This window comes from Nanorana parkeri, unplaced genomic scaffold (assembly GCF_000935625.1).
Source record: "Nanorana parkeri isolate BGI_ZX_2015 unplaced genomic scaffold, ASM93562v1 scaffold161, whole genome shotgun sequence".
Classification (NCBI taxonomy): domain Eukaryota; kingdom Metazoa; phylum Chordata; class Amphibia; order Anura; family Dicroglossidae; genus Nanorana; species Nanorana parkeri.
Genome location: NW_017306429.1, coordinates 825,237 through 838,198, shown reverse-complemented (window position 1 = coordinate 838,198; position 12,962 = coordinate 825,237). Strand labels below are relative to the sequence as shown.

General features: G+C 41.9%; 1 protein-coding gene across 1 annotated transcript in view; it reads left to right on the top strand.

The window, feature by feature from the left end:
• TBCK (TBC1 domain containing kinase) overlaps positions 1–12,962 on the top strand; it is a 194,815-nt gene that overhangs the window by 63,362 nt on the left and 118,491 nt on the right. Inside the window, exons 13-18 of the mRNA XM_018554476.1 lie at positions 942–991; positions 1,435–1,561; positions 3,116–3,214; positions 4,236–4,298; positions 6,122–6,248; positions 8,563–8,613. Coding sequence (XP_018409978.1) covers positions 942–991; positions 1,435–1,561; positions 3,116–3,214; positions 4,236–4,298; positions 6,122–6,248; positions 8,563–8,613 — 517 coding nt within the window. The remainder of the gene's footprint in view (positions 1–941; positions 992–1,434; positions 1,562–3,115; positions 3,215–4,235; positions 4,299–6,121; positions 6,249–8,562; positions 8,614–12,962) is intronic.

Sequence of the window (12,962 nt, the reverse complement as noted above, 5' to 3'; positions counted from 1 at the left end):
AGATGAGGGGAGGAGGCAAAGGCGGATCACCAAATGAGAATAAAGGTTAAATATTCTTTAAAAAAAACGAATGCAGCCACCATATATAAGGACTGGTAACCTACAATATACTACCATTTTGTTTTTAGATTTAGTTAGACTTCTTTGGTCGACCACTTTAGTGCTCTGTAGGCTGATTGCAATACCCTACTGGCAGTTTTAAACTGGACATGTCACATTTTTTTTTTATTTTGTAGAACAGCTTAGACTGGGAATGCAGGCTCCCAGCCAAGATAGTGATTTTACCAGCAAATTTAAATATCTGTTGGTATTTTTCACTTTTTAATGTACAAATAATGTAAAGTTGCTATTATGTTATACATACAGTACATCTTGCCTAAGAATAATGACTGTAGAAATTAAAGGAGAACTATGGGGTCAGTGTTTTTCCCCATAGTTCTCCTTGGGGTAACGGGAGGACACAAACTAGCGTTCTCCCGTCACCCTAAGCTCAGTATACCGCGCGCTACAGCTCGCGGTATACTGAGACGCCGCACCTGGAGCGGATCCCGACTTAGATGACGGGATCCGCCCAGCTGCGTGAGTGACAGCTGGCTCTGCCTATCTAGAGGCACAGCCAGCTGTACCCCCCCCCTCCCCCGTCCGTTCCGCCAGTCAGCGCTGGCAGATCGGAGCGGGGAGAGGGGAATCCAGCACCTCCCCCATGTCACGGCAGAGAGCCGTGACAGGATCGAGAGGTGAGGGAACCCGGTATGTTTTCCCTCACCTCCCGATCTACTGAGCCGACCTGTGACAGTCTCATTGTCACAGGTCGGCTTAGAACTATGACGTGAGTGGAAATCACTCATGTCATAGTTCTCCTTTAACACTTAATTCCTTTTTAAGTTGTTGTGCTTGTGCTTTAGTAACCTGTGTTTTATTTGTATTTTCCAACCCTTCAGAGACTAAAAGATGTGCCTGGGGAAGCATTTTATCCCTTACTGGGAGAAGAGTGAGTACTGCATTATTTAATTTTTTATCCAGAAACAGGTGTTACAGCTATATTAAATCAGCTGTGTAAAAAGAGCGGAGACATGAGTTCACTCTGAACATATGTTCATTTTAATGTTTTCTTACCTTTGCATCATTCCCACAGGGAGAGAATTACTGATACATTTATGCCACACGATACATATGGTGTTTACTTTGACTGACCTGAAAAGTAGTGAATATGAATGAACTGCTGAGCAAAAAAAATATGCGGTGACATGTTACTGTCACACTGATCATCTTTATTTATACACGACACCCTGGAGAGTGAGATGTTTCAGTGAAAGATAGGTTCGAGCAGTTATTGGCGTCAAGCTGCAGCAGGGCACAGCATGTCAGTACCAAATGGGATATGCATTTATGTAGCAAGCTTGTAATTTGTACTTCTCTCCAATCACTTTGCAGCCAATCAAACATCCCTCACTCTGGTAGTAATACCGAGCTCTCTACCTCCACCCTTCCTCTCATTATCAGAGAGAGGGATACAGAGTATCAGCTCAACAGAATTGTCTTATTTGACAGGCTTCTTAAGGTAAGTACATTACAGTATGATATTCATCTTACCATGTTTCTTCAAAAAGACATCTGTATGCACCTTTACACTAAGCAAACCCGTCACAAAGCTGGGCAAATCAAACTGAGCAGATGATAAAAAATATGTATATGGACAACTTTGACATGAGAAAGCAAAGACCCGCTCCTCAGCTATGATGGGAAAAGATTCGCTGCATGCTAGCAGGCTTCTGCCATCTGTTTCCATTTCAGGTCCTCTTTAAAGGAAAGGGCAATAGTTGCATGTAACTTCCACTGGCTATACCTGTGGACATACCTCTGGAGATGATTATTGCTTACTCATAATTATCATATGCTCAGTTTGAGTTATATGTCAGTGTTTGTTTATTACAAAGGAATTGTGACAGAATGTACACATACTTATAATTTAGTTTGGAAAATGATGTCAATATAATACATTGGCTAAATAAATATGGAGTAGACAGGAGCCCAGGGCCACAGATTTAGCATGCACCCCACTGATTTTTCATTAATCTTAGTGGATATATGTACTGACACAAAAAGAATTCCAGGTGTTCAGTGTAGGGGATACACAGAGTATAGTATTAACAGGCCTCTTAGCCTCACAATCTAAAACAAAAACCACCACGCCAAACTATAACGATATGTTTTTTTAGTCTGGAGTTATTTTTAAATGCTTTGCACTTGTCTGCAACTGACAAACAAAAGGCTGAAAAAAATCAATCTTTTCTCCCTGGTATACCTTTGTTGAAGGTGTCTGCTGAGGTCAATGTTATGCCATCAATACACTTAGGGGATTATTCACAAATGGGTGATGAGTTTGGAGAAGGCAGGAGAAGTGAACAATCTAGGACAACATAGCTGAACTAGAAAGTGAGCTGAAATAGAGAATTTTTCCAAATCAGCTATGTTGTCCTAGATTGTTCACTTCTCCTGCCTTCTCCAAACTCTTCACAATTAAGTGAATAACCCCCTTAATGTTGGCAAACATTGACTGGACATTACAATTCTTGTATTTAACACTCCAGTACTGTAAAGTGCTGCTGCAACTTCATCCATGTGTTTAAAGCCCTTAGTTTCTTGAAAATTATTTATTTTGTCTCGATTAGTGATATGCCCTACTCTGAAATCATTTTGTCTATATTTAAAGTGGACCTGTGCCTATATATACCATTCCTAAAGAAATTACTGCTTAAGGTTTTCCTCTGTAGTGCTCAAATAAGTCAGTACTTATGTACTTGGTTAAGTGATCTTCGCTGAAGAAAAGTATCAGCATTCAGGTCCCCTGCAGCCAAGATCATGTGACCAAATGCTTATCCTTCAGACAGTACTGGGGGCAGCCCAGAGCAGCATTTTCTCCTAGAGAGGTAGGTATTTCAGCTTTTTTGAGTCTTTATTCATTAAAAAAAAAAATTGTAAGCCTAACTTTATCTAAGTATAGTTACCCTGTAATATTTTGCTGCTTCAATGTGTAGTAGCTTCTTTAGCATTACAAGGACCTTTTCTTTTTGTGACAATAGTTCATTGTTATTATTTCTATTTTTTATCCAAGGCATATCCATATAAGAAAAATCTGATTTGGAAAGAAGCCAGAGTTGACATTCCTCCACTTTTGAGAGGTTTAATCTGGGCAGCTCTGCTTGGGGTAGAGGTGAGAATTTTATTTAGATTATTATATAGTTGCTTTTAAATTGGTGTATATAGCACTCCGCTATTAAGACTAGTTGCTAATAATCTCATGTTTTGAGCAGTCCTCGATGCTATAGCTCACCAGTGTGAGGGGAATGAGTGATCATACAGGTTAAAAGAACTATCCAATCCATCCAGCACCATACCCATATGCCCAATGGTGGGATGCTCTGCTTATCGTGATACAATGTTATAGCTCAATTACAAGAAATAGCCAGCACACCACCCTTGTACCTCAAAAAATGTATTGAGGTTAAAATGGAAAAGTGGTCACAAAAAAAGAAAACTGCCATTTCAGGGACACAAGGAACCCCTTTCTCAAGGTGATAAGAAAGGGGTCCCTTGTGGCCCCCGATACATCAATGGTTAGAAAACCTGTCCCAATCATGGTTTCCTTTCTGAAAAGCTGACACTAGTAACGTTTCCTCTTCCCTCCAACACCTTCTTCTCCTCTCCATTTACAAAAAATGCTTTATGGGGGTTTCTGCAGTACTCTTCAGACACTTTGTCCTGAGTACACTTGAGACATTGGTTCTGAAGAAGGAGGCGTGACCTCATAAACGCGTAAACCATCAGGGAGGACGAATAGCCGGTGGCTAAGCACATCGTGTTCTGACCATTTCTTGCCTGTTTTTATTCGACTCTTGCGAGTACCATTGTACCAGTTTTATTTATTTTAAAAAGGGTTTTTACGCGATGGAGGCACTCTCTGTGTCTTGTCTTACACTTGAATCATGCCTACACGTTGCATCCTTCTATTTTAACTTGCAAAACAATCACAGGGGCATCAACTTCTTCCAATTGTTTGCTTGGTGTTTTTCTTCAAAGAAGCTCAATATAAAAGATGCTCTACTGCTTACTTGGCAACATTCCCTCAATAAGAGTCTTTTACATGTTATATAATGTATATAATATTCTGTATATATCAACTATCTGCTACAGCGTGTGATTTTAAATCTTTTCTTTAAATTGATCTTTTGAAGGGTGCTATTCGGGAAAAATATGATGCCACAGATAAGGACACCCCAATACCTACAGACCGTCAGGTAAAGTTTCATAGCTTGGGCCTAGGCCTCTATATTTCGACGTTTGCTGGGTCCAGCTTGGTTACTTCTAATGCTTGGTATACTATGTCCAGAAGACTGCTAGGGATGCCAAAAATCTTAGCTGTATTCATGCTGGATTCACTGTCAACTTTGATCTCCCTGTTCAGCTACTTTGAGTTCCAGAGCTTATACAGGGAAGGATAACATAATTTCATAACATAATATCTTTCTGTAAATGGACAAGGGGAGAGCAGGAGAGGCTAAATGTTTAGGTCCCCCCCCCCATATTATATGTATTAAAATGATATTTTAAAATTAAGCTGATTTTGTAAATCAAAAATTAAAGACTTCTTGCCTCTGAGGAAAGCTACCATATTATAAACTCTGTTTCATCCATATCTGGCGTAGCAGTGGGTGTCAGACATTCCTAAAGGTCATAATTGCTACAGAAAATACTGTGAACGGTGCGGGTTTCAGTTAAAACATGTGGCGGCTACTGTTTGTGTTTGTACATGGTAAACTCAGAAGTCACAACAGTGACGACCACTTCTGGCACATAGATTGCTGTCTTGCGAGATGGAAGACCTTTGTGCAGGGTGAGGCTGAGAGTGCCATCATCAGATTCTGATGGCAACGTTGAATTTTGTGATTGCCGCAGTCACATCTCCAATTGCCATTACCACGTCCAATGAGAGTGCGAGGAAAATTACTTTTTCTTTTCCTGGAAACCGTATTCATTATAAAAACAGTATTTCACAAAATTCTCAAGTCTCCCATTGTATTCAACTGCTCCTGAAAATATCCCAATACCTTTCATAGACATTCAAAGAGAATGAGGTCAAATTACAGTCAGGGTGCCGCTTGGTATATGTCATCACTAGCAGTGTTCTTAGGTTTACTAAACTGGAATTCTCATCTGTGATACTTGCAAAGTGCTCTACAAGGGAAACATGGAAGTGTAATGTTTCTTATTACAACACAAAGGCTGATTATAGAAAAGGCATGCCCACTCACTGTGCATTCATTTGAAAGGTGGTCTGGAGGGGGTGTTCTTGTTTTTTTGTCTCTTTTTTTTGTGAACCCTCTGTGTCTCAACACATAGAGGTCCCCCTTTCTCATAGTTTTGGAATTTTACCTAAATGTGGAGCTGTAATTTTTATTTGTCAATTGCATCAACACTGCCCGGTGAAACCTGGCACTGCTGTGCAGCCTTAATACACATAATAACATGATCTTAGTAAGAACTGTTATTTTCCTTATAGCTATCCCACTTAGGTTTAAACTTTGAATCTGCATGGCTGACAGTAAATCACTTTAGAGACCATGTTGAAATGTCTGATCCAGTGACTCTCTGAGAACCGTTATATTGGTATGATCTGAGTTTATATTACTAAACACTGTGGAAAATGGCAATATGTGAGTCCCATTATTTACAATGGCATTGTGGGAACTAAGAATCTGTGCTAACGCAAAATCTTTTTTGAAAATCTTCTTGAGTCCCAAAGAATTAAGTACAGTGCAACATTTGCCAGCTGAGTTATTCATATATAGCTGTGTTGCTTTTATTGTTTTGTAGATGTATGTTGACTTCCCACGTTGTCATCAGTATGATGAGCTGCTCTCCTCACCTAAAGGACATGCAGAGTTTCTAAGGGTGCTAAATGGGTCCCATTATGCACAATGGGATTGTGGGAATTAAAAATCTGTGTTGACAGCAAACTCTATTGGAAATCTCCTTTTTAGCTCTCCATAAATTGGGTACAGACCAATATTTGCTAGCTGAGTTATTTGTATAAAGCTGTGTTGCTATTATTGTTTTGTAGATTGAAGTTGATATCCCACGTTGTCATCAGTATGATGAGCTGCTCTCCTCACCTGAAGGACATGCAAAATTTCGAAGGGTGCTAAAAGCTTGGGTGGTTTCACATCCTAATCTAGTATACTGGCAGGGTGAGTTACTCTAATCATCGTATTTCTGTTATGTGTTTTGTGTATCTTTCATCCAAAACTAATATACTGGGTGAAGTAAGTCACACTACCCATCACTTTCCTGTTATGTATATTGTGTGGTATATTATGTGTCTTGCAAATAAAACTAGTATACTGGCAAAGGTATTAATGTTATGTGGTTTAAGAGCAGAAATCAGTTTCTGACACAGTTTTCTCATGTAACCACTAATCTTTCTAACATTTTCTGATTTATGAATTGTACATGAATCCTAAACCATAGCAAACAGCATAGTCTTTAGTCTATGGGAAAAAGCATATTCCCACAAGAGTATTGAACAGAACTGAGGGATTAGCACCAGTCATAAGACTGTCATGATCTATGCAGACCAGCTGCTTATAGGGAAATGACAACATGTTTTATATTGTGATGCCTGAACAACTATACATTATAGGAGACATACTTACAATAAAAATACAATAACTTACAAGGGTGACATTCTGCAAAACATTACACATGCTGATTTCAACTTAAAGTGTATGTAAAGCCAAAAGTGTCTTTCTTTTAGTTGTAGATCAGGATTTAAATAGGAAAGGGTTTATACCCGTGTTAAGGTTATCTTTTGCTCCCTAGGTCTCGAGATCAGGGAGATTCCTGTCCTGGAGCCCCTACGGGTACTGAGAGGAAATCTCTTTAATGTGAACAGAATTCCTTTATTAGTGAGTTATTACAGGAACAGTTGCCCAATTGGAGGATTTTCCCTCATCTCTTGCCCTGGTGACAAATTAACAGTTTTGATTTTCCATCACTTACTGTTTTAGTGACAGTGGTCACCAGGACAAACAGAGGGTGAATCTCACCAGCAATGACACAGACCGCAATAAAAACTTAACAAAGGGTCTAACTCTTCCCTACTTTTTCCAAAACTAAAACAATTGCCTTTACATACACATTAACTTAGACACCAAAAGTAAACTGCTAACGGTTAAATACTGCACTTCACCTTTCAGTAGCCTTTCAGTAGTGTATATTCTCACATTTATGTAAAGTGGACCTAAACTGTGGAAGCAGTACCCGAAAAGGTAAGTGACGAGTAGCCATTAGTATTTCCCATAGGCTCCCTGTGCTGATCTTTTACCCATTACTGACTGACTTGTTTTATACTCTGTCTCTGTATTAGGATAGCAAGTTTTATAAAGGAGCATGAAATTGCCCCCTTATGTCAGAGCGACCCCCCTCATGATCTGATGACTGATGGAGGAATAATCAAGCATTAGATGTGGAGAAAGTACAGATCCACAGAATGAAGGGAGCAAAAGCAGGGAGATCCTTACACTGCAGCCTCTGGGGTACAGCTACCTCAAGTGCACATAGAACTGTAAGCAGCACAGCGTAATATCACCAAATCTCATTCCAAATATTATGAGAATAACGGCGTTGCACCTTAGATGATCTCACACTGCAGATATACAGCTAACAGCAGAGCCGTAGCTAGCTCCTTTTGCGCCCGAGGCAAGAACAGAAAATTGTGCCCCCCAACAGACGTGTTATGTCACCCTATGCCACGCACGCACGGCATCATGTGACGTCATGCGCCCCGCCTCCAGGATGGCGGCACCAAATGGCATAAAAATTTGTTTAGTTTGTCGAAACTAATGGAAACATTTTTAGTTTCTGTTCATTTAGTCTTTGCACATGTCTAATAGTGTGTGTTTGGGGTGGGTTTTGGGGGCTTCGAGGAAATGTCAGGGGTCTAAACAGATCTCTGACATTTCCCTTTTGAAATAGAAAAAGAGATTGAGGGCACAGAGTCCTCTGCCCATGCAGCAGGGAATGCGAGGAGTAGCTGTGTTGGAGGTTTGGCACCCCTGTTGCCGATGGCGCCCTGTGCTCGCCATGGCAACAGGGGTGAGGGGGTGCAGCCAGGCTGGCCCTGGCTACGCCACATCTCAGCTGCACCTGTGGCGAGTGCCTCACTCGCCCCATGGTAGCTACAGTCTGGCTAACAGGCTCACAGCACAGGAAGTGCACTGATGTTTTTCAGGTGAAATTTGAGAAATCATTTCAATCTTTCAGGGTACTGCTTAGGTATTATTAACATTTCTAGATGTGCCTTATATCATTTAAAATCTTCTCTTTTTTTTTGAGTTAACGTCCCTATCCCTTCTTTATCCAAAACTCTATAAAAAAAGATTGTCTAGAGCTGGGCTTTAACCTGAATTTTCTTTAGTATTGCATGACTTGGGGTTTTGATTTTCAGGAAAAGCAAACTTATAGAGAGAATGCTCTTTGATGAAATGCTCTTTGTATTTTCAGGCCTGGATTCTTTATGTGCACCCTTTCTCTACTTGAACTTTAACAATGAAGGTAAGGGTCTACTACTTTTAAATAAATAAGTAAGTAATGATTATTTTTCATATAATGGCTATGATAAATTATGTTTGTATAACACGGATAGTTGTCTATTACCTGTATTTTGTGCACTCAATCAACAGTGTTGTCTGGCCACCCAGACAGGGTCTTCCACACTTTATGCATCTCTAGCCAAACTTAGAAAAACACACCTCCATCATCAATTTATCTGTTCAAACAAAATCCAACTGCTATGAATGCCATGTGATGGTTGAAGTCACATGTTTTATGACATGTTAATGGCCCAGATTTGTTAGCATATGGATAAGGCAAAAGTTTCCATATTAAAATCCCCAATAATGGCTCCACTGGTCTTATAGTGTTTACAGCATCCTTTGTAGTTGTGCTCTGTATTTCATGAATAAACATATATTGTGCATTCCACAAATATTTAAATAAACATGAACAGCACTACAGCATTTTAGTTTAAACAAAATCACTCACTGACAGTTTTTTGTTTCAAATAAATTCTTTATTTAAAGAGGTATTTTTCCGTGGACTTATTGGTTTTTTTTTTCCACAGTTGTGTCCAAGTATAAAATACATGCATGGCTTCATTGATACAATATAGACATCAGTTGTGGACAGGGAAGCAAAACAATATAAGTAAAAAAAAAATAGAATAAAAATTAAATGACAAGACCCAGACCCAGACCCAGATGGTGGTGGAGGGTCACAGATGTGAGACCCCCAGTGGCGGCCTCCGTCTCATGATAGGGTTTGAAGCATTGCCAAGCTTGTGAACTGGGGGCCCGAATCCCTCATGAGGGTCGGGGTTACAATACTGTATTAGTGGTCTGTAAAGAAGTATACCAGAGGGTGAAGAGGGGGAGAGGTTAGAAGGGGGGTAGAGAGAGGGTTAGAAGGGTTGGGAGGGAGTTAAGGTGGGGGGGGCGGAGACACAGTTAAGCAAGGGGAGGAAGGGGGAAGAACCAGAAGGGGATTCCAGCTTGGTAAGTCATGTCTCTGAGCCTTGGAGCAGTGCCTCATAAGCTGGGGAGTGGAGAAACTCAATCCAGTAGAACCAGGTCTTTCTGAATTTGTCGGGGGTGTGATGGAGGGAGCTGGTAAGGTCTTTATTCCATATATGTCGTGTATCCTATCAAGCCATTGGGGTACGGTGGGGGGTTTAGGGTTCTTCCACAGGGCCGGGACACAAGCTCGGGCCGCGTTAACTAGATGACGTACGACAGATCGTTTGTAGCTCTTCGTCGGTATGTCATTATGCTGCAGGAGGAAGAAGTGGGAGCAAAGGTGGGGGAGAAATTGCTTATAGTAGGTGAGGGTAAAGCCGTCCGTTCTGGGGGCTTTGCCGGAGTGGGTGGATTTGATAGCGAATTCCAATTCAGTGGAGGTGATCGGGGACTCCAGGAGGGAACAAATGGAGGGGTCAAGGGAGTACATGGCAGAATTGGTAATATATTCGGCAATGCGCGTCAACCGGGGTTGGGAGGTGGCAGTGCAGGAGCGAGAGGAGAGATTATAAAGGGACGAGTAATAGTCATTAAATGCGGTGGCTATGTCTGCCGGCGAAGTGGACTTGGTTCCAGGTGGGTGGGTGATGAACGGAATATAATTCCGAATGTGTCGTTTACGAAGGGCATGCGCTAGATATTTGCCACATTGGTTGCCATATTCGTAAAATGACCGCCTGCATTTCGTTAGGGTAGCCTTAACTTTCCGCACCATCAAAGGGGACCTGGCCCTTCTGTCAGGCTCTGTGCATGATGGCTTCCTTCTCTGAAAAGAAGTGTATGCGGCAGAGTACGTCTCTGGGTCTCACATCACCATCCGGCCTGGGGCTCCCGACGCGGTGTACGTGGTCTATCTCCAACGGAGAGTCCGGGGCCTTGTCTAGAATCGAGTTGAGGATGGCGGTCACAGTAAGGCGGAGGCCGGTCGCAGTCGTGGCCTAAGGGAGCCCCCGGAGCTTGACATTGTTCCAGCGGGACCTGTTCTCGAGGTCATCCTGTGCGAGCAGCATGTCAGATAGTTGACGATCGTAGTGAGTCGTTTTCGATTCCAGGCGGTCAATCCGCTGGGCCCGACACGTCTGATCTCTGGACAAGGTGGAGACAGTAGCTTCAAGATGGGAGACGGACTTATGGATGCCGGCGATGTCCCGCTTCAGCGCGGTCACCATCTTGGAGACGATGGCGTCCATATCTTGCCTCGTGGGCAGTGAGAGCAATATGGAGGAGATCTCGTTGGTTGAGAGGGATGAGGGTGCGGCCGAAAACTACAGCGGGGTTGGTGTGAGCGGGAGAATAAGCTCTTCGATGGGGCTGGAGCGATGCGAAGGGGTATGAGGTCGCTGGTATCCGAGGTGGATGGCGAGGCTGAGGCGTCCCGAAGCGGAGGAGGAGAGGTAGGCCCTGGGGCCTTACCCTGCGTGCCGGGGGCCATGGTCCCCTTAGATGAGCTGCGAGTAGAGGATGCAGGGGTGGATAGGTAGGGCTGTAAAGATGTCAGGGCGCTTGCCGTTGTTAGAGTGTGATTTGTTCTACTTCGACATCAAAATCAAGGGTGTGGGATGCCGTGATCAACAGGAAAGTCTCAGGTGGTAGCAGAGCTCAAGCAATGTGCTTCTTCACGCCACCATAGCCAAGCCACGCCCCCCCCCCCCCTGACAGTTAACAAAATGGGAGATATTAGTCAAAATGATTTTCCAGGTTGTTGGGAAATCATAAAATTCAGACCTCTGCAGAATTTTATTACGTACTGTAATCGATACAAATGACCAGTTTAGCAGTTTTTAACTGCTACTCTCCAAATAATAGATGATCAGAAATAACAGTCATTACTCTAAAACTGTAACTTGCAGTTATAAATGATACATTTCCATACAGGGTTTTAGTGACATTTTAAGTCCATCTCTGTTTTTTCTGACAGATGTGATTTTTGCAAGGCAGAGGCATCTTTGTATTTTGTCTGTTATGTTCATTGTGTTACTTGTTACCTTTTGATTGTACATGCCTGACAAGAAAAGATCAGCTTTTTTGTTTGCTGTCAAGGAGATACAGCAGATACAGCGTATGCTTTGCACTCTTGTGCTTCTATTGACTGGTAATGTACACTCAGCTACGCTACGTGGGCAGTGCAAGGTCACCTTTCACTGACAGGAAAAGCATACATGTTAAAGGCTTATCTAGTGAGGCAGCACAAGAACAGTAATGCTTTTGATACCTCTTAGTGACTTTTGTCAGTTTGGGTTACTGCATTTTCAACATTGTTACCAAGCTTACTTTGCTGGTCAATGCTTAGAACACACTTTAACAGTTGCTAGATCTGTTCTTGCTGAACTGTGTGAAAGCATTGCTGACCAAAGCTTAGAACACACTTTCAGAATCACTAGATGTGTTTTTGCTGAACTGTGTGCCTGCATTGCTTGAACACATTTTCAGAGTTGCTAGATCTGTTCTTCTGAGCTTCCTGAATGCATTGCTGGCCAAAACTTAAAACACTCTTCTGCAGTTGTTTGATCTAATCGTGATGGACTATGTACTTGCATTGCTGGCCAATGCTCAGAATACACTTTCAGAGTCGCTAGCTCTGATTTTGCTGAGCTGTGATTATGCATTGCCGGTCAGTGCTTTGAACCACTTACAGAGTCTTTATTCTAAGTGATCAGAGTGATCTATTCCTGCTGAGCTGTGTGAATGCATTGCTGGCCAAAGCTTACAGCATACTTTTGCTGACCAATGCTTAGAGCATGCTTTGGAGCTGATTGATCCAATCTTGCTGGGTTATGTGCCTGCATTGCTGACCAATGCTTAGAACGGTCTTGCATATCTGTCATAAAAAAAAGCACATATGCTGCATAGGGCCAGAGCTAACGATTATTTTCATTATCGATTAGTTGCCCGATTATTGATTGCATCAAATAAAATCTCTCTCTCTCTCCCCTCTCCCCACCAACTAACCGATAATGAGAATAGTTGGCAACGATTCTCTTAATCGATTAGTTGTTGCAACCCTAATGCTACAGTACAACTGCTGTGAGGTACCAATTATTATGGGCAAATTTGAGTCTGTAAAAACATATGGAAAAGGGAAAACAACCTTACAAAGGCTTATTGCAAATGTCCTACTTGACAGTATTATATTTGTCAGAATATAATATTGTCATTATATTTGTTTAGCTGCTGCATGCCTGTTCCAGGTCAGTAAAGCTTGTTAGAACTCCCGATCTGCATTTTTGTTCCATTTCAGTTTGAAAGCCAGTGGATTACAGGCAACCTCCTTTATTAGAAATAGAGATTAGAAGTGGACAATTATGGGGGGGGGGGGGGCAAGAGGGGGTG